The 22,230-nt window shown below is 38.9% G+C and overlaps 1 protein-coding gene across 3 annotated transcripts in view; it reads right to left on the bottom strand.

Annotated features, from left to right (window-relative positions):
- Positions 1-22,230, bottom strand: part of LOC139128118 (corticotropin-releasing factor-binding protein-like) — a 52,314-nt gene that overhangs the window by 5,715 nt on the left and 24,369 nt on the right. The window contains exons 2-6 of one of the 3 annotated variants that reach the window (XM_070693958.1): positions 11,461-11,512; positions 10,323-10,492; positions 3,842-4,049; positions 3,179-3,333; positions 496-763 (exon numbers count right to left, since the gene is read on the bottom strand). In XM_070693958.1, the coding sequence (XP_070550059.1) occupies positions 496-763; positions 3,179-3,333; positions 3,842-4,049; positions 10,323-10,492; positions 11,461-11,512 (853 nt within the window). Of the gene's footprint in view, positions 1-495; positions 764-3,178; positions 3,334-3,841; positions 4,050-10,322; positions 10,493-11,460; positions 11,513-15,336; positions 16,593-17,925; positions 18,064-20,276; positions 20,578-21,689; positions 21,836-22,230 lie in introns of those variants that run through there. The other 2 variants (XM_070693955.1, XM_070693956.1) reach the window with 2 other exon arrangements.

Genomic DNA, 22,230 nt, shown 5'->3' with positions numbered 1-22,230 from the left:
AGGGGTACATTATTGCTATTATTTTATAGATTTTGGCGATGCCAGTGAATATTAAGATGTAGAAAACATCTTTGGGGCCAAAATTGGGATAATCGGATACATTAACAGTAATAATCTGGGGGATGACGTCATAAAATTCACTGGTGTTGACAAAGCTATAATATAATACATTATATGACGATGGACGAGATATGGCCGTGTTCAGCGCTATCCAAGCACATTATCTGATCTCGCCAATTCTCGCCATTGCACGCAGTCCCAAAATATAAACGAGAATTTTTATTGTTAATTTTTTTATCACACTACGAAATTATCTGAATGCGCCTGGGCCAAACACTCGTGTGGTACTTTTCATTGCAACATAACTTAGAAAGGAAAAAACAGAAATCTGTTGTTTTTATGGAAAAAAAATAATGAAACTATTTTTTAAAGTTTGTACCTTTGTGCTTTAAAAATCTAACTGCTCAAAAGGAAAGGGTTATTAGCTGCACTTACGGTCATAGCATTGTTCTCGCTCCACGTCGTCTTCTCGCAGCATTTGGCCAACGAGAACTTCTAAAGGAGATCTCTTCTTAGAAGACATCTGCGCAGGTGCGGTTCCTTCCTCCTGGTTTATTCCACACTTTGTGTTCCAGGTCATGTCCAGGCGACCTTTGACCTTGACGTGATTATCAGTGACCCCGCAGACACGGGTCATCTCTTTGAGGTGTGTTGTGGTTGCATTGGCCCGCTGTTGAAATTGTAGAAAGTCTCCTCCGCCACACTGAACCATTTACGAAAAAAGAGAAACAAAACTTACTAAACTTAAAAGTTACTTTTAAAAACACAGATTGTGCAAGCACAAAACGTCTTGTAGCATGACTTATGTATACTGTATACGTATACTTTTGCATAAAGGGAATAGGGCTGGCCCCTGCTTTGCAAATTTGGACCCGAACGTGGTTCGTGCTCGTGTGGGCTAAGGGACTGGTCAGTTTCTTCAGCCTGGGGGGGGGGGGCGGTGGATTATTTTTTGCCGACGTCAAAAAGTGGCTGACCCCCCCTATTCCAAATTTTGAAAACAGGGTGACCCCCCCCCCTATTCCAAATTTCTAAAACAGGGTGACCCCCCCCCCCCGGGCGCGACAAAGGTAAAACAAAAGATGGACATAAATTATATATATATATATATATATATATATATATATATATATATATATATATATAATATATATATATATATATATAATTATATTTTACATTTTACATATATTTATATTTAAATAGTCATTCTATGTTTTAGTGAAATTGTTGACATGTCAGTTGTAAGATAGGAATTTCAAAGTGTCAATCTTAAAGTTTAAATACAGTACATTTTGAATGAGCTGTATTTTGAATGAGCTGTGAATGTATTTCACACTTTCTCTGCTTAACCAGATGTCCTGAACTGTTGTACAGAAATGGATGTCAATCATTAATATCAAAGAGGAAAAAGCAGTGAATCAAAACTTTGATGGGTGTTAAGACTTGCCAACCATCCAATTAAATCTACTGAGGAGCCATAGAGAGCTTTTTTAGCCAAATCTGATGTGTACATTGTCTGAGAGGACCTTTTCTGTGTAACATTGAAACCATAAAAGCACAGCTAATAATGACAAAAACTGCCTTTTTTAACTGTTATTTTGTTCATAAAAAAGCATCTTTCTACAGAAAACCTATGAAACAAAGGAAAATAATGGCATCAATGAGAAGGAAAGATATCTTGTCATTTTTCTATCTCTAAAATAAGTCACTGTATCAAATATATATTGTGAAATATTTGTGCATGTTGCTTTCTCATACTGAATTCTCACAGAGAGAACAGAAAAGTATCAGGAATTTGTCATCCTTTTCATATGAAATGCAGATTTCATAATGGTACACTTTCACTTAGCAAACATCAAGATATCTCTGAAAGTATGGCGCCCGAAGGGCGCGCCAAAAAATATGAAACATCCTGATATCTCTGATATATATGCCTTGTATATTAAAGTCATGCACCTGAAGGGCATGCTGAAAGATGTATGATATATTAAAGTAATGAGCTTGAAGAGCACGCTGAAAAATATTGAACATACAGATATCTCTGATGTATGTATGCTTGATATGTTAAAGTTGGGCGTGCTGAAAAATATGACTGATTATTAAAGTTACGCGCCCGAAGGGCGCGCTCGAAAAATACAACTGAATGATGAATTTTGTGGCTGACACTAGCATTTTAGGCAATGATGAGCCTGTGTCAAATTCAAAAAACACACTGACCCCCCCTATTGGGCATTTCAAAAACATGGTGACCCCCCCCCTATCACCAAAGTCAAAAACAGGGTGACCCCCCCCCCCATGAATCCACCGCCCCCCCCCCCCCAGGCTGAAGAAACTGACCAGTCCCTAGATAAAATGTCAAACACGCCATATTGCCACCAGCGACTGTCGACAGCCTAATAGACGTATGTATGGAAGCACGTGCGTGCATGCGAACACGAATGTCAATATTCCTTGCAGCGGGCACATCTCCAAAGCCGTACTATTTATACGTGATAAAATTTACCTGAAACAAGGCAATTCTGAGAAAATATTGAAAACGCAAAAATCAACACAAGACAAAATCCAATTAGATCTTTTTTGGTCGATTGTGATCCATATGCCAAACTAAATTGATGACCACACGGATTTTACACAACAGAGCTGTGTTTTTGTATATTTCTTTTAATATACAAGCTCTTGTGTACTTACTTACAGGTCACTAGTCAGTAGGTACCAAATAAGTGCTTGTTGTAGCGACAAATCGGAACTTCAAGACGCCAAAACTGTTTCATTCCAGAGTTCGTTTATGTTTACCAAGGAGCAACACTATCAGACAATTTTAATCATGTGCTATTTATTTACACCTTTTGACATATTCAAAGGACCTTCAGAGAGATTTGGGTAACCTTGTCATGTAGTCTGCTTGTTTCTTCTCCTGTTGGTCTCACTTTTTAATTTTATTGTCTTTATTTTATAAGTAGCTTTTCAATTTTGTGTTTTATTTGTTTGTTGGGACCACTTGAGAGATTAGCGTAAGCCAACAGTGTTTCCCGCGTCAAATATAGTCTGCATACTCTCTATCATACCTATATTTTGTTCAGAGAGATGAGATAATATCTCCGACTACAATACATACCTTTGTTACTCTCTCATTGTCTGAATAAGCAATTTTCATGTTCGATATTTTTAAAGTGGTTGCTGACAACACCATCATCGAACAATTGATCCTTTCTCCATAGTTCTTCAGAGTGTAGGTCCCGGACGAGGATAAGGCAATGATGACGTCACACACTGTAAGGTCAACAAAGCGATCATAATAACGCGCCAAAAGAATTTTGAAAAGAACGCATTACAAAGACAGTTAACGTTTGAATCATGGCGCTCTAACTCCGGCAACTTGAACAGGTGAGTATTGTTTGACCCCGACTCCTAACGATACATCCAAATTTATCGTTCGCCATAGTCGAGTCTTTTCATATGAGCAATGCGAGTGAATATTCACAATGCACGAGCTCGTGTGTTGTTATTTAGAAACCCACTGTCTGAAATTCAGGGTATTATTTTGTCAACATCCTTGCCATTTTTGTCAACAACCATCCGTGAAACTTGCAGCGTCACCAAGAAGGTGATCTCGTACACGTCTCTTAACAATATGACTTTTCTATTAGCATGCTATATAGTCCATCGACACTATCTCCGTTCGTGTGTGTGAACCGAAAGACATTATCATTTTCGTTGACGTGTACATCTGAAACTTCATTTTTCATTGCTATTCTATTTACCATCATCGCCCCCTTACTTTTGTTTGCCTTGTCCTTTTTGAAGGTGAAGTTGAACATCTTCCCCGGGGTGGGAATTTTGAAATTCAACTGCGCGACGTTTTGTGATGATCGGTGCACACTGCGAATGTCAGTACAAGAAGCGTAGTAGAGTCGATCGTAATCTAAACCCGTGTTTTCTTCTTCGTGGGGGTAAATTGTTCCCTTAAAATACCAACCATCGATGAACTGTCAAGATAAAAAAAATATATCAATTTTAATACATGAGAAACAATTGCATCCATGAGACGTGTTCCTGCAAGAAAAATTGTACGCGACTTCTTCATGGGCCGACGGGTCTTAATTTTGTTCCAATCAGCGGACAGGCGAACGTGCGGACATTGACAGGAGCTGATTGATCAGTGGGCAAGGGAGTCTGATCCGGTTGTTCAGGGAGTTTGCTGATGGGGAGGTTTAAAGCATGTGGCAAAATATGGCAGTGGGGGCTTTATGGGGTTTTTGTCGGTGGAAAGAGGGGAAAACGTCTCATATGTCCCAATGTCCCTTACTACTTATTATGCCGCGGCACAGTTTTCTATAAACCTGGTCCATCGATTTGAAAAATTGTCCTGGCCACGTTATTTGACCGATTTTCCTGATTAAAGACTTTTTCAACTTTTCTGCACGATTCTGCCTTGATCGCTAGCTAACGGTTTACGTATCCATGTAAAAATCTCTTAATACCTTCGTGCATTCTGTCTAGTTCTATCTGTCAGTACGTCTTCTCAAAAACAGAGTACCCGCGTCATTAGCTCATGGTTTCTCCCGCTGCATAAGATTTTACGGGATTTTGCTCAGCTGTGATGTTTTGCAGGACACCACAGGATACCGCGCCATCTTTGGTTTTGAACACTGTTCTATAAAAAGTCACTGATTTCAGCACGATACCTGGTTAATTCTACGCGGCTGTTAGTGCTCTGTCCCACTTAGCCCTGCGTACAGGTCTGTGTGTTCCCGGCGTTATACGGCCTCCACCACAGCCCTGCAACGGGCTATGGAGATAATTGGGGTCTCTGCGGTCCGCATCCGGACCGCAACGAAAAAACGATCTTTTTGACCGAAATTCTGCTCTTTCGGGGCAAAATCCTTTCCCTGCCTACCTTTTCCTCCAAACCGACCCCAGAAAAGATGCGATTAACTTCTCCTAACGTCCAAAACTGCTCGTTTTCTGAAACATAACGTACTCGACTAGTTGTTTAGGGACCGTTCAGTTTTTACGGCCGGGGGGGGGGGCCGGCAAAATCCAGGGGGGTCATCATAATTTTGGAATCCAAGAAGGGGGGGTCATCACTTTTTCACTGGTAGGAAAGGGGGGTCACCACATTTTCAAAAACATAATACCTACAATAAAGTCCACTTTATGCCATGGCCATGATTGACCCTCTTTACCGGCGGGCCGCCTTCGGCGGCCCAATACAATAAATGTACTTTATGTATTACCCATGACCCTCTTAGCGGCAGACGCCTTTGGCGGCCCACTCCAATTAGGTTTACTTCATGCAATGGCCATGATCGACCCTCTTTACCGGCGGGCCGCCTGCGGCGGCCCACTACAATAAATTGACTTTATTGTAATACCCCATGACCATCTTAACGGCCGGACGCCTTCAGCGGCCCTGTTCAGTAAAGTTTACTTCATGCAATGGCCATGATCGACCCTCTTTTCACCAGTGGGCCACCTTTGGTTGCCCACTAGAATAAAGTTGACTTTACGTAATGGCCGATGACCCTCTTAACCGGAGGGCTGCCTTTGGCGAACCACTCCAATAAAGTTTACTTTATACAATGTCCATGGACATAAGTTGTCTATGGAAATGAAGTTAAAAATTGCTTACAGTCGTCCTAATTAACAGACGTTTGCATGGATGTGGCTGAGAAGTTTGTACACTGGCATCTCTGCTACACGAATAAAGTGCGCCGCGCACCGGAGTTCAAATCCAAACCGTGCGGGTAAATTTGACATATGGGTTTTGGTTATTTTTCAGTGGGGGGGGGGGGGGGGTCATCAAATTTTTTGTCTAACAAAGGGGGGGTCATCATTTTTTCGCGAAAAATCCAGGGGGGTCATCATAATTTTGGAATCCAAGAAGGGGGGTCATCACTTTTTCACTGGTAGGAAAGGGGGGGTCACCACATTTTCAAAAACATAATACCTACAATAAAGTCCACTTTATGCCATGGCCATGATTGACCCTCTTTACCGGCGGGCCGCCTTCGGCGGCCCAATACAATAAATGTACTTTATGTATTACCCATGACCCTCTTAACGGGCAGACGCCTTTGACGGCCCACTCCAATTAGGTTTACTTCATGCAATGGCCATGATCGACCCTCTTTACCAGCGGGCCGTCTGCGGCGGCCCACTACAATGAATTTACTTTATGTAAGACGCCATGACCATCTTAACGGCCGGACGCCTTCAGCGGCCCTGTCCAGTAAAGTTTACTTTATGCAATGGCCATGATCGACTCTCTTTTCACCAGTGGGCCACCTTTGGTTGCCCACTAGAATAAAGTTGACTTTACGTAATGGCCCATGACCCTCTTAACCGGAGGGCTGCCTTTGGCGAACCACTCCAATAAAGTTTACTTAATACAATGTCCATGGACATAAGCTGTCTATGGAAATGAAGTTAAAAATTGCCTTACAGTCGTCCTAATTAACAGACGTTTGCATGGATGTGGCTGAGAAGTTTGTACACTGGCATCTCTGCTACACGAATAAAGTGCGCCGCGCACCGGAGTTCAAATCCAAACCGTGCGGGTAAATTTGACATATGGGTTTTGGTTATTTTTCAGTGGGGGGGGGGGGTCATCAAATTTTTTGTCTGACAAAGGGGGGGTCATCATTTTTCGCGAAAAATCCAGGGGGGGTCATCATAATTTTGAACACCGGCGACAAAGATTTTGCGCGCCCCCCCCCCGGCCGTAAAAACTGAACGGTCCCTTACCTATGGAGATTGCCATTTTGAATCTCGCTGCAAGACCCCAGTTATCTCCACAGACCGTTGCAGGGCTGTGGTGGGGGCTGTATAACGCCGGGAACACACAGACCTGTACGCAGGGCTATGTCCCAGTGTAGTGGTGCAGTGAATATCTAAGTCCCTACTAATTCCTCCACGAACCGAAGAAAAAACTTGAATTACACGTGACGTCACGATAAATAGATGTTATTCTGCGAAATAAGTGAAATAATCTATCATTTGGAAATGGTTGAGAATCACTTTGAGGGAAAGTTAAGTGATTCATAGTTGACCGATTTCTTCACGTTAATATTTTAGAAGAAATAAAGATTGACACAAAGGCATAGATACCGTATTGTGAGCTATGAAAATGCGCATGCGCGTTAGGTGTCAGTGACACCAGATCTCGGGTCCTTTGCCCGAAAAAGATGAGCGTTTCAATTCTGAGAATTTGTTGCTCTTTCTAACGTTCAAAAGTCTAGAGCGGCATTGTTATCCGAAAGCACATTTCGTGACAAGACAGCAATCAGAAAGATAAACTGGGGACGTGGTATTTTTCCACTGATGGCTCCACAACGTTTTAAATGTTAGCGTACGTCATTAGATGTGCGGAGCGATCGTAAATACCTCTTTTTCGTGTCTAAAGCGGATTTGGTGATATTTTCTTTTGTTTTCTGAAACTTCCGTTTCACTTGTGGCATTATTGTAGAGGCTGGTTGCGCCCAATTCGGCACGTTTTTCGCGTTTATATTTTGTCTCGGTGCGTGTTTTGTGATTCGAAGGCCCACCCACGTCTGCTGTGTTCTGACAAACATTGCCAGCTGCTCGCATTACCTCGGGAAAGGCGTTGCAGTCGTATCCAGACTAAGTCCCAGGGCTTGCACGTTCTGAAAACACAAAGTTCTGTCGATTTTCTGTTTCATTCCGCGAGGCCTTAGGGAAACCAGGAAGAAACAGCGAACAGGTTGACGAGAATGTTCATAAAGCCCCCCTCGGGGTTGCTTTACTAACTACCCGCCGAGCCAAGGTTAGATAAACTGCGTGCCGTGTGATCACGGTGTTCCATAACCTCGATGTTTGTTTAAAAGAATCCTCAGGCATCTTAGAAAGACACGGAATGTACCAAAATTGGCAAAAAATAGTTTCGGCGGAGCAAGTCAACGATGTTGAATCATTAAAGGGAAAACACTGCTAACTTTTAGGAAATTGTCGCTACGTGTGTTGTTCTAGATTTAATTATTCTTCTTCGCCAAGTATGTCAAAGAACCTGGCATGCGCTTTGTAAACCCATCCATGTTCCCAAACACACAAGTTTGCTATCGACAAATATGTTCTATCCCCGACTTAGGTTCATTTCTCAACAGTAACACTTGACATTAAACAGGTGTAGGATACGTTATACCAAGTACCGTATTTTGACATGATTCGGGTAATAGAACATGAAAACAATTATAAATAGAAGAAAAAGCTGAAAATAAATTGAAAGTTACAGATAATGGCACATGCATGGTTAGGTTTACTGACATTTTTATAATCACACACAACGTGCGAGCGCAGCATGGATTATTGTGGAACTGGTTGAAAGAGAAAGGTCAATGACCGGGGTTGTCATTTTCAGAATTAGATTATTTTCTAATCGCAACTTGTTATTTCACTTATTCTTTGCGGTGTAACAGAAAGATCGCAGATAAGCTGGTTAGAGAACAAATCTGCCAAAGTAGAGAGAAAGAGGATACAAATATGTATCTCATTAGTGTAGTAGATATGTAGGTATGAAATTCGTGTGGTTATCACACAGATAATGCAGTTCGCGCCTCGAATATGAAAAGACTGAAGCTTTTGCTCAAACTTTCGTCAAGCAAACTTTCAACCATTCTCTTTCCAAATGAAGAATAAAAATCAGCGGTAACTTTGTAAATTTTGGTAATAGAGAGACAAACTATTTACCGAGATCTGAAATTCAAAATGGCCGTCATCGCTATGTTATCTCTATGGGGAAAAATAAAGTTCCGATTTTCACAATATAAGGCGGTGAAGCGCCAAAGTCAATTTCTGTCACTCTGATAAAATTTAACCAATGAATTTTTGTTCAAATTTTACAAAATTTTGATCAAAAACTGTAGCTAGTGAAAAATGAGGTCCATTGGTCCAAAATTACCAAAAAAATTACAGAAAAAAATCACAAAAAGTGGTAAAATGTTGCACTAAAATTTTGGAGGGAAAAAATTACAGCTCTCAAAGGGTTAATTCCATAACTTTCAAAATGAGCGTCCATAAGTGGTAGGCAAAATGATATTGGAAAAGTTTGAGAGTGTGAACATCTATCCAGAAGGCACACTCTAGCTTAAGATTTTTTTCCTTTCTTTAAGGGGACTGATAAACTTTTACAACACATTTTCGTCGCCCGCTATTTTGAAGGTCATGAAATAAATATAGTTTTCACCCAGCTCAATTTTGTGAAATCGTAAACTTGATTTTTCCCCTTAGATTTAAAACGGATAATTTCGCAATGTAAATGCACGTGAACCTTATCCTCGCTATTAAGAGTCGGTAACTATTGAGTTATTGTTTCCCTAGTACCGAATTTTGACCGATGACCCCTGATATTTAATATTGCTTTCGACAGGGAATGGTTTGAAGTTTTCTTTACAGAAAGTTTGAGCGAAATTTGAAATCTTTCCAAAACGAGGCACGTACTGTCTTGATGAAGTTCATACTCTAAGAAGAGCATCGATTAGAATAGATTTTTTCAGTGTTTTTGTGTTTGTCACCTACATTTTGAAATTTAAAAAATACAGTTGTCAAATTGACAAAATTTATTTTTGAATGAAACATATATCACCTGTGAGTCTGTATAAAAGCATCACAAAGCTCTCTTCTAATAAAAATCAATCGAAAATTTCAGGTGCATTTTTTTGGACAGAGATAATGATGATATATGTACTAACGTTAACTGCAAGATTCTGTTGCATTTATGTATATCAATTAAACAAACTTAAATAATCATTTTAATGCAAAAATCATAAATTGTTTTTGAGTGGCCATCTGATATTACTAACATAGTACCACTGGGCAGTGCTTGAATCGCTATCAATTTTTCGTAAATGTGTTACCAGATCTTTTTTATGTATCCGTCACATTTCTTGTATCATTCTACCGCTTTTACTACAGTGTAGTTGATGTGGTTCTTTATCTAGTGAATCAATAATACATTTCTTGATTTACATAAATAAATACGCTTACAACAGAAAAAAGATGAGAAATGTAACCAAGTTTTATATGATCATAAGTCAGATATGTGACGGGGAGCTAGAAATAGCTAATGTGAAGCTGATGTAAATCTGCGTTGAAAGTTAATTAGCCGTTAGGTAGGAATGAACGATAGCAAATTGCCATTATGCCGTCAGATATTGTGTTCACCACTTATTCATTGTTTCTTGAATAAACTGCAAATCATTGAACGGTTAATTCACAGCAGCCGATAAGAATTATCAACATACCGCCAGCCACTGTTCGGACAAATCACCGCATCTCAATTCCTCGTCGATGTGCTGGAATTCGATTGTGATCAGCTCGTCCGCATCCGCCATCAGAAAGGTTGTACACTGTGACGTCAAGCCGTCCGATATGAAATAATATTCTCCCTCGACGCTGACGACATCCACGCAATCTATGATGACGTAAGCAAAGTATGGTATCCCTTACATTCTTCCACATTGTAAATGATTTTGAGGGAATTGGGTTTTGATAACATTGCATGCGTTACTTTGTAACCTCGGAAACAATACAATATAATACAATGCAACGCAACACATTGCAATACTATACAAAACAATACAGTACAATACAAAACTATACAATAAAATACAATACAATACAATACAATAACAATACAATAACAATACAATACAATACAATACAATACAATACAATACAATGCAATACAATACAATACAATACAACACAACAACAAAATACTCTACTCTACTTTACTATACTATACTATACTATACTATACTATACTATACTTTAGAATATAATGTTTTATAATATATTATACAGTACTACGTACTAAACACTTAAAAGAAATCATTTATGAACGAAATTCTTATGTATCTATCTTTTGCACAAGTGTATTGCAGGTTAGTCATTAAGTATGCCCTTCAATAAGAAATCCAACATCTTGAAGAGAGCACGTGTTATTTCTGTCAACGTTGATATTCTTGACTTCATGTCATTTCTTCATGATTCTTTCGTCGTGACTGCATCGTGCTTGGTATTGTTCAAGTTTCTTCTGATATGAGTAAAACGCAAATTTGATCACAGAAAATTGAAATAACTTTTCCACAAATATTCTGTTGCTAGGCGTTCAAGGAACAGTACCTATAACTTCTCCACGATAGTAGCCCTACATCATTACAATATTTGATTTAACTCGGTACATAAACAGCTTCAGTCTCTTACGATAGTTCTTCCATTTTTGTGACACCTACACAGTATTTGTCAGTAACTATCGGAGAATGTTTATTATCGTAGTTGCGACGTAACTTTTAAGACACTAGAACGTCAAACTCATGTTATGGTCTTTAGCTATACTTGTCCTCTGGGGTGTTTTGTACTGTTGTTAGGGCAACTTACCTAGCTTGTTACTTGTTGATGTTCTTTTGATAGGAAACAATGGCATTGAATCCTGTTGAAATGAATAATATAACCATCATCATGCAGCTGCTACTTCTTCAAAATTCTTCAAACTTTCTCTGGTATCATAAACGGATATATGTCGACTGGAGTCGGTCTGTCTACCATTTTATTGTATGTTACTATTTCTACAGGTTTAGTACAATGAACAAATAAATAGCCAACATGACGGGTGCTAATATGGCCGCCCGGAGACATTTTATTGACGGACAATTTCTCTGGCATGTCTCCTGGTGGCGTCCTCTTTCCAATTGTCCCATCGTAAAGGGTGATGCGCAAGGATAGTACGGTTGACAGAAAATATATCATTTATATTAAATTAAATCAATTGCAATCAGTTAGTTACCATTTATACCTCTGTCAATGTCTACCTTGGTGAAACAAGCACGATTATGCAAATAGACTTGTTGCAGGACAATCATTCTACCTTGGTGAAACAAGCACGATTATGCAAATAGACTTGTTGCAGGACAATCATTCCACCTTTTGTGTTTCCAAAGCCTTATTTTCGAGTGTGGATGCTAAATGTTTCACAAATTTGAACATGTGCATTTGAAAATTAAGTAGGTGCTCTGCAGACTTGTATATCTTTTGATCGTCTTAGAAGATACTTAAAACACCTGACGTCACTTCTTTGTCCTTTTGTCAGAGGTCCATGTGTCTTTCTTTCATTGATTTGACTTTGTTGTGTGTACCGGTGCTTTACTGTCTGTTCTGTGCTGTTTCGTCTCTATGTTTATAACAGTTGGCGATGTATTAACGGATTTTGACCTAGTGTTATCGGATTCTGAATGGGTATGGTTGTGATTATTAAACAATGTTAACTGAAATGAGGTTAATGTGGTCAGAGCAGAAACAGCCAGCCGAGGATGTGTTATCGGTCAAAAACGTTTTGAACATTCTGCCAAGCTATGGTACAGTTGCCTTTGAGGGCACATCTGTCTTTCTTGGAACTTGTGTACATGCCTTTCAGCATGCAAAAATCTAAATAACACTACTGTTACCATAACAATACCTGTTAATAGCCGAATCCGCTATCCATAATTTCAGACAGTATGATTCAAAACATGAAGATCAGATTTCTAGTATTACACATCTGGAACCTCGGGGATGCACTCCGAGTTCAGTGACTTAAGCTTTCCAGCAGCAAGCATTTATAACCCGGGGATACACTTCAGGTTCAGTGACTTCATAGAAATGCTTTGTTAATTATTACGAATTTTTTATGTAATGGCGTAACTGCACTAAATGTTTTTTTAGTAAATCTGATCAGGTCAGGAAGCTGCATTTGACGTTGAAGATACATCTTATTCAATATCTCTCACGTCACAGGGATCATGTATCAGGCAGACATCCCATAGACGCATTATCACCAAGCAAAAAGTTGTCGTACCTACAGAGCGACGTTCTTTAAAGAAATTCAATATTTCATAGGTCATCAGTGGAAATGGTAGTGATTGTTTATTTCTTTGCGCTCAAAGAATGGTTATTGAAGGCAAGACATAGAACATGCGTTTCGCTCAATAGAACATTTCACGAAATTGGGTAATTGGGCAAGACATAGAACATGCGTTTCGCTCAATAGAACATTTCACGAAATTGGGTAATTTGACAAGCCCATTTGATATCGCATTATGTATGAATGATAAAGATGCAACTTGCATTTATTTTTATGACAAAATATTAAAATCCCCAACAGCTGTAACTCCTGAAATTTGTTGAGCTCAAAATATCTCCTTCCTTTGTCTACTTTTTTCTCTGAATTCTACCCCCTGAAGGGATATGGGCTTTTACTATATTAGGAAACCATTCCTTTGTGAAACATATGACAAGTAAATTCAAATTTTAGCGGTCATTTTGAGACAGAACATACAATGTCACAGTTTAAAACATTCACCCCTATGCATAACATGGGACTACTCTGTGCAGTTTATGTGAAGATTTCAGTGCAGATATGTACACTGTCCACGGTTTTTGCTTTTCGCATGGGGCTGGGATTTAATGTTTGGGCAAACATTTAATACCAGTGCAATCTTTATCATGTTCAAAATTAGATATACAATCCCAGCTGGCACTTAATAATACGTGTATACACACACCTAAATTAGTACATTCTCACAAACTTATTTTAGCTTGAAAGCAAAATTATATTAAATAATGCTAAAAGATAGAGTTAATGGGGTTTTAATTGAGTTTCATCTTTGGAACTTGTTCAACCAATTTACGTAATATGCAATTATCTTGTTGGGGACACCGACCATATAGGTATTAAGCTGTCTATTAATAGCTGTGTCGATTATGATAGGTCATTGACAGAGTTATGTTAATTTGCATAAGGTATGCATATGTCGCCTGGTGAATGTGACATTTACAAGGACAAGGATCTTCATATTTGCATGAGCTCACACAGAACATGCTTAGACTCAAGATTATTATCTGTCGTCACCACTGATCGGCCTCACGACAATAAACCCGTGTTCCCATTACAGAAAGCATAATCTTGTCGTCATAGAAAACGAACAATGACCGCCAATTATGATTTCCGAAACAAAACAGGGCAGCTAATCATTGCCTTGTACATATTCCTTCCATCACGCTGATTTTGAGTCGGTGTAAATGATCACTTCGCATGCAGGGATCTTGTAAGTATCTATTGTAGGGCGTTCGATAGTTTCTGATATCCAAGGCCAAACCATTAAAAACGGCAAAATATTCTGTGCGCAATATTCGAGTCCTCAGGGTCATTCACCTGCAACCCTAGGACGGCATGTAGCATCAATGTCGATTTTGCATTACGTCATCTCGCTTCGAGAAGTACCAACCATTCTGGCGATACTGTGAGACTTTTGAAGAGCCACAATTATAGGCACTTCAATGATATTAATTTTTTATTTCTAAATCCACCATCATCATAATAATCACATTGTTCCTATGTAACCGAGGAACGCAACACTGACCTGCGTTGAAGAGGATTGATAGTTACAACACATTGCTTTACAAAAAGTACGGTTTACATTGTATTTTTCTATCATTCAGTACTTGCCTAAACAATGTGTTGTTAGAGAAATACAATGTTTGTAAACAAGGACACGCATGCGCTGAAGTGACGACCGACGCTATTTTAGTCAGTAATAGAGGTGGCACATCTTTCACTAACATTGTGTCAGTATTTTCACAGTATTGTTAAGAAGAGGAGAAAGAACTTGTAGGACAAAGATTCAAAGTACCCCTCCCCCTTAGCACATTTTGAGGGCATAGTGATATTGCTGTTGATGAGAGAACAACTGAAAACTTTTTAGGCAGAACTTGTGGAACAAAGGCTTGTTCTTTGAAAAGATCTAACAAAGTAACGTAAATGCACCATGTTAATAGATAATTTACCAGGTACATGAAACAAAAAGAAAAAGGCAATACCTAGTGGAGTCGTCTTGAACCAATAATTGGTGCTGGTGCCAGGTGTCCGGAATGGGTAAGCGTACCCTGCTAGCATTAGAATTCTACACCCGTTAAGATTGACATAAAAGTGACAAATTTAGCGTAGTTCTGCAAAACTACCAAATTACTGTTTAACGTTAAAGCTTGAAATGTTGTAAGTCATCATTTCAAACATTCTGTTATCACATCTCTGCATCTACCGTACAACCTCTTAAATGATCTAGATCTACTTTCTGAGAATCCCTGTCTCACTGGCTTCTGTGCTAATAAGCTGTGTCTAAGCCTAACGTCTTCCTATGAGTCATAAGCTCTTGCGTATCCACGTAGTTGTGAAATGTACACGCATTAATCAAATTGCTGCAAAAAATTAATAACAGAGTGCTCAGGACAATAAGTATCAATTTTATTTCTAAGAAGCTACGCAAAAACGTTGACATTTGTCGTACAGAGATATAAACTTGGACATACTTCAGAAAAACATGGCAGAAAAAGTTGAGTGTTCTGAAAGGAATTTGATCGTCCTTGTTAAAAGTAGCCAATCACTAATATCACTAATATCGAGAACAACGCGGCCGCCAATGTGCTACCACGTTTTATGAGAAACTGTGTTAATATTGAATGTCTGTCGTCGTCCGGGACCGCGCATGAAGGGACATGAAATACGTGTACTTGGCCATGATCAAGTTGAATGGACGACAGAAGTGACCATACTGGTTTTGCGGAGCGTCGTCCATATGTTCCCATTAGGCCGTCCTGAACACTAAAGTCCAACGGCTGACTCGCAGCGTGTTTGAAAGGTGACATCTGATTGGTCGATTATCACTATTTACAGCAACTTAGAGAGTTTATTTGTATTATTCAATTATAACGGTAAGATTCTGCCAACCAATTGGATAACAGCTTCCAAATAGTTGTACGCTACTTGTTTAACTATCGCCGCGGATTTAATCAGATATTTTCCCTAACTCGAAATTTTTCTACTCTCCAGGATAAATGATTTTTGTCTCGGCGTTGACTTTCCATTCTAGTCGAGGGACCTGTTTTATCACGGCTGTATTAATATTTTACCACATTCGGCATTTAGTTCTTATCCAATCAGAACGACTTATTGGCGTACTGTCACAATGGTATATTGTAAAATTAACGGTCCTGTGTCGTACGCTTCAACCCCCATCTTCACGCCAACCGTCTTGGAACAACACTTTTGAATAAAATGCTCCCATGGATTAACCATGGTAACCTGACAAATAAACAACATAATGCTTAGTGAGGCCGTTAAGAATTCAAGTGCGTCATGAAGGTGATATACTACCAATAATTTTATTGCTTCGAAAAAAAGCTAAATTTTAGAAAAGCGTGTGAGAACATGAAATTCGGAAAAAGAGGTTACCGAGAATATGGATATTGAACAACTTTTTAACCTCAATGAAGCGTTGATAATCAAAAGAAAATAGCGATTTTATCAATACATTGTAACAAGAAACTTTAGAGGTTGAAATTTCCGTTTCATCCTTTTCTCAGTGTTTCGCCGGTATTCTTTGTTTACATAAAGATGATTTAAAGTTTAAATTATATTCGGTGCAAACTTGCACATCGGGGTGAGCCTCGCTTTGGCTCTCAGAAGTGTGTCCAGTCATCTGTGGAAAGAAAAATGCAAAAACAAATTAATCGGTAAGGTAAGAACCCTAAAAACTACGATTAGCTTTAACTTTTGACATTTTTTGAATATTTTGTTTCATGTATCGACTCAAAACTGTAGGTCCTTCTAATGCGTGAATCAAGATGTATCAACAACATTTCACTTATTTACACAGGACGCATTTTCAGAGCGGGCGGCGTTTATTATTTAACCCTTTGTAGGCTGTAATTTTTCCCGCCAAAGTTTTAGTGCAACATTTTACCAATTTTTTTGAATTTTTCTATAATTTTTCTGATAATTTTGGACCAAAAGACATCAAATTTCATTAGTTAGTTTCATCTAAATTTTGGCAAAAATCTGAAACAATTTGACTGGAATACATTTTATAAAGGCAACAAAATTGACTTTGGCGCTCAAAGGGTTAAACTTGAAACGGCAATATTTTGAAAATTGAACTTGACTTTATCAAATCATCAAAAAAGTCACAATGGTCATAGTATACAAAGAGCTGCGTTAAGAGGTAGAATTCTATGAGTCTTAAGCTTGGCACGGTGTTGGGGATTAAAAACAGAAAGTAAAAAAACGCACTTATATCAACTGTACTATTAAACAATAACTTACATTGCTTGAAAATGGGCAGTATTTATAAAAGTAATGGTTACGGCTTCGTTCAACCGAATCATTAATTTCTTTTTGACACAAGGAGTGTCAAAATAATATAGCAAAACATTTTGAGAGTTGCCTGCCTACTTTTTAATAAAAATTCAAACTTTAAAGCTGCCGCCATTTTGCATGCGATTGTTGTATATTTTCAGTTGTTTAACATACGTATCTACTCTAAGGTAGCATACGCCTCGGAAACAGATTCTGACTCTCAAACCTTAGCTTTACAATTATTTTCTAATGTACTATTTGTGGGGTTTCATTTTTAAGTTCTTAGTGTAATAAAATTTTCACCGTCTTAGTTTTTCGAAAATCGTAAATTTAATTTTCTCCTCAGAGATGGCAGCCATTTTGAATTTTAAATTTCGCTAAATCTGGGGTAATTTGTTTCTCTAGTACCATAATTTGCACGGTGAACCCCAATTTTTATTCTTGATTTTGATAGAAAATGGTTGAAATATTCCTTGAGGTAAGTGTGAGCAAATGTTTAAGTCTTTCACTTTCGAGGCACATACTACCTTAATTCCGATGAAAAATTTGCTCTCCATTCTAGCGTCGTTTTTTATGTCCCAGTCCGGTTCTGGACCAATGGCAGAGTCAAAGACAGAAAGCATGCGCCACCTTGTGACAGCTACGTTACACTTCGATGACTTGGAGGATGTACATACCTTCCTATGCTTCGCAGAGTTCACCCGCTCTGTCTTCGAGCTGTCCGAACTCAAAGGATACATGGTTGTCATGGCTACCACTGGAGACTAATCTCACCACGGAGTTTATGCAGTTAAGTGCCACATTCACGACAGCATCTGTAGAATAGATTGGACAATCAGTGTTGTACGAGAGTAGCATTTGATAAGGATAATTAGTGACATTGGTCGTGGACTCTATTACATCTCCTGATAATCCCTGTTAAAAATGACAAAGACATAGATAGGTAGGCAAGAAGGTAGATAGGGAGGTAGGTAGGTATGGGGAGGTAGGTCAGTAAGTAGGTAGGTAGTTAGGTAAGTAAGTAGGTAGGTAGCTAGGTAGGTAGTTAGCTAGGAAGGTTGGAAGTTAACTAGGTAGCTAGGAAGGTTGGTAGTCAGCTAGCTAGCTAGGTATCTAGGAAGGTCGGTAGTTAACTAGGTAGGTAGGTAGCTAGGAAGGTTGGTAGTTGGCGAGGTAGCTAGCTAGGTAGCTAGGAAGGTTTGTAGTTAACTTGGTAGGTAGCTAGGTAGCTAGGTAAGTAGCTAGGTAGGTAGGTAGCTAGGAAGGTTGGAAGTTAGCTAGCTAGGTAGCTGGAAAGGTTGGTAGTTAGCTAGCTAGCTAGCTAGTAGGAAGGTTGGTAGGTAGCTAGCTAGCTAGCTAGCTAGGAAGGTTGGTAGTTAGCGAGGTAGCTAGCTAGGTAGCTAGAAGGTTGGTAGTTAACTAGGTAGGTAGCTAGGTAGGTAGGTAGCTAGGTAGCTAGGAAGGTTGGTAGTTAACTAGGTAGGTAGCTAGCTAGGTATTTACGGAAGGATTGATGGAAGTAATTAGGTATACAAACGTATGTATTTCGGTTGGACATATAATATATATGTCATCCCATACATGCATGTTAGTCTCTTGCAATTAGACTAAAATTTTATGTTCAAAAATGCTATGCAACCTAACCTATCTAATCTGTACAACACCTTTCCTCGAAATTCTAAATTAATCACATGAACATTGCTACAAGGCTACAATGCTTTATTTTTTTGTGTGAAATATATTTTATGCAAGTGACTCAAAAAGTGTTACCGTTGCTATCACTTTTAGCAAATAACAAACACAGTCAAACACAAATTCGTGAAAATCTTGCAACATGTGTCTGTATGTCGCAGCTATCCAAACCTGTAAACTCTCTTAGAATTATTACTATTTGAAGTAATGCTAACTTTTGATGACTTTTCATGATTTAATTTTAATGTCGACCCTTAAGGTCTTGTTTTTCTCCCCAAAGCATGTTGAAACACCCAGTATTTAGCCTGTCAAGGCAGCGTCGATACACTTGTATAAAAATGCAACATTGTTGTCTACAGCATTTGAATTCTAGTCCGGACCAGAATTCACTTGTCAACAATAACAGCGCAGTTTATACATGTACAGATTGAGTTGACAAGCTGCACACTGTGTGTTTCAACATGCTCTGGGAAGAAGAACAAGAAATTACGGTCGACAAGAAAAAACGAAAACAGAGAAAAAAACAACAAAAGTTAGCATTACTGGCCCTTTAAAGGGCCATCCAGTAATGTTAGAATGCATTAAATCTGCACGACTCAACAGTGACTATCAATACCGTCAACTGCTATTACTCGTGGAAATTTTCTCTTTGCAAGGGCACCGAATAAATTTATTATCAGTTTGCAGTCGACTGCAGTATTTGCACATTAGAAGTAGACAGAAGCAACTCGTCATCCTGAAGTTGTATATTCTGAACTACCCCAGTGTACTTTCTGTTTAGCTAAGGGGTCTATTAGCCCTCTTTACCTAAAAACACTTCGCGAGATTAAAATACCGAGAAACGGCCTCCAGAAAAGTGGAGCATTTTCATGATTTCCTTGTATCACTCAGTTGGTTACAGTTCGTCGCGGTATGTCTTCACCGTCAAATACGTCAGATTTTCATTCTTGCAAAATGGATTAGCATTACTTAGACTCTTGGATAAGCCAAACAGCAACTTTAACGTCAAAGACATTGGCCAAAGGAATTGGATAATTTTAATGTAGGATAACTTTCATGTAACGTTAAGGCTTGGTTTGCCTCAAACGGTTAAGTGGATAATGCGCTAAATGGTATAATTGACCGATAATTTACAGAGTTTATCAGCTTGAAAATGTCAAGTGTTAGGAAGCCTTCGGCCGAGTTCTCATGAATACATCCATAACGATGGTTATCTGTTTGTCAATGATTTCCTGCAGGCGTCAAGAAAAGTGCGCGAGACCAAGTGTGACTTGACGTGTTAATGCGCGTTATTATGTGTCCACTGTCAACATTAGCTTTTATGTAAAGTACTTACTCCTTTTACAGGAAGGCAGAGAAGATTTGGGGATGTCTTCACTGAGAGCCTTGCCAGCTGAAAGTTCCTTCTCGATGTCGTATATGACGTCATGAATAGGTGATGACGTGGAGGAAGACACCGGCTTCGATTGGTTTGGTAAGGGTACGACGCTGCACGTCTCCTGCCAGATCATGTCCACGTCACCTTTGGCGCTCAGCTTGGCGCCAGATTTGCCGCACAACTCGGTCACTTTAGTGTAGTTGAGAGAACCGATCTCGCTTGATTTCAGGAACTGGACGACATCCTGTCCGCTTGTACACTGAGGAAAACAATCCAATTTATACTTTAAAACTTTTACATTAAATTTCAAACTGCCATTTTAATTCTGTTATCTATTTTCGTCCAAGCACTTTTTTCTTTGGTTATGGTACCCTTTCTAAAATGTGCAACAAATTACATAATCGTGACTGTTTAATGATATCATAGTAAAATTGCAAAATCACACTGGGTCCCCTTTAACGGCTTAGAGGGTTTGTAACTGCCGTGGTTGTAGTTGTTCGAATCTTTATTTATACCGACAAGTTCCATGGCGACAGGAGCTGACTCTGACGTCATGGTTTTTTTGAGTCAGTTTAGGGGTGGCCAACAAGGTATTCTATCGATAGCAAGATTGACGAATTGGAAAATGATCTGTGTAGCATGATTGGTTCGAAGATAAAAAGCCTGAATTTCTTTGAAGAAAAGAAAGTTTGTATAGGTTCACTTAGCATGATTTATACTTTTGCTATTGTGTTTTGTACACGCGTTTTTTCTCTTTTGTTTTTGTTTTCAAAGTAAGTCCATTGGGCTGGGAGGTTTCCTTATTCACATTATTACTTTTGTTGTAAAGAATATGTAATTTTGACCTCATGTCAGTATAATAAACTAACTAACTAATACATTCAACTTACATATACTTATAATTCCATCAACTACAAAATTAGATCAACCGAGAGATCTAGGGAAGGTGATTTGTTTTGTAAGATACCCACACAAAGGTGCAATTTATCCTTGTTATCTTGTAACTGCATCTTAAGGTAGAACGTGCCTCGGGGACAGATGATATTTGGACTCTCAAACTTTTCAAATGATTTTCTAATCTACTACTTGTGGGGGCTTCATATTAAAAGTCTTGGTGTAAGAAAACTCTTCACCGTCTTAGTTTTTCTGAATTCGAAAATTGTGCTTTCCCATCTTAGGTAATTTGCTTCTCTATAGTACCAAATTTGCACGGTGACCCCTGATTTCTATTTTGATTTGGTAAGAGAATGGTCGAGAACTTCATTGAAGGAGGTTTTAGCACAAGTTTTAGTCTTTCACTTTCGAGGCGCATACTACCTACAAATTACTTCAAACACATAACGTTTCTTGAAGACGTTAGACATTCCATACCTGAACACCGTCTTCTCCATCTGCAACATTCATGTCACTTATGAAGACTCGTGATGACGACATGATTGCGAAAGAGCAATTGCCTTTGTGACCAAAGTTGCGGAGGGTATACGCTCCCTGGGCGCCCAGTCCGATTGCATTGCATGCTGTTGTCAAAGAGACGATTTTGTCACTAGGGTAAACAGTGAATACAATATTCTTTCGATCATCATGAAAGAAGGTATACAAGCCTTTGGCGCTACCTTCGTCTTCATCAAAATAGTTAATGTATAATGTGCCTCAGAGACAGCTATTTGTACTGTCGAATTTTTACAATTCTTTTCTGGATCACCATTCTTGAGGGTTCATTTTTAAGCTCTTGGAAAAATTTTCACCTTCTTACTTTTTTTCGAAAACCGGAAATTGTATTTTCAAGATGGAGTTAACACAGAGGTGGCGGCCATTATGAATTTCAAATATCGTCAAATGTTGTGTAACTTTTTCTGTAATTCTGAACTTTGCACGGTGGTCCTGGCTTTTATTCTTGATTAGGTAAGACAAT

Source organism: Ptychodera flava, unplaced genomic scaffold (genome assembly GCF_041260155.1).
Source record: "Ptychodera flava strain L36383 unplaced genomic scaffold, AS_Pfla_20210202 Scaffold_44__1_contigs__length_1314385_pilon, whole genome shotgun sequence".
NCBI classification, from domain to species: domain Eukaryota; kingdom Metazoa; phylum Hemichordata; class Enteropneusta; family Ptychoderidae; genus Ptychodera; species Ptychodera flava.
This window is presented reverse-complemented; position numbering and strand designations above follow the sequence as displayed.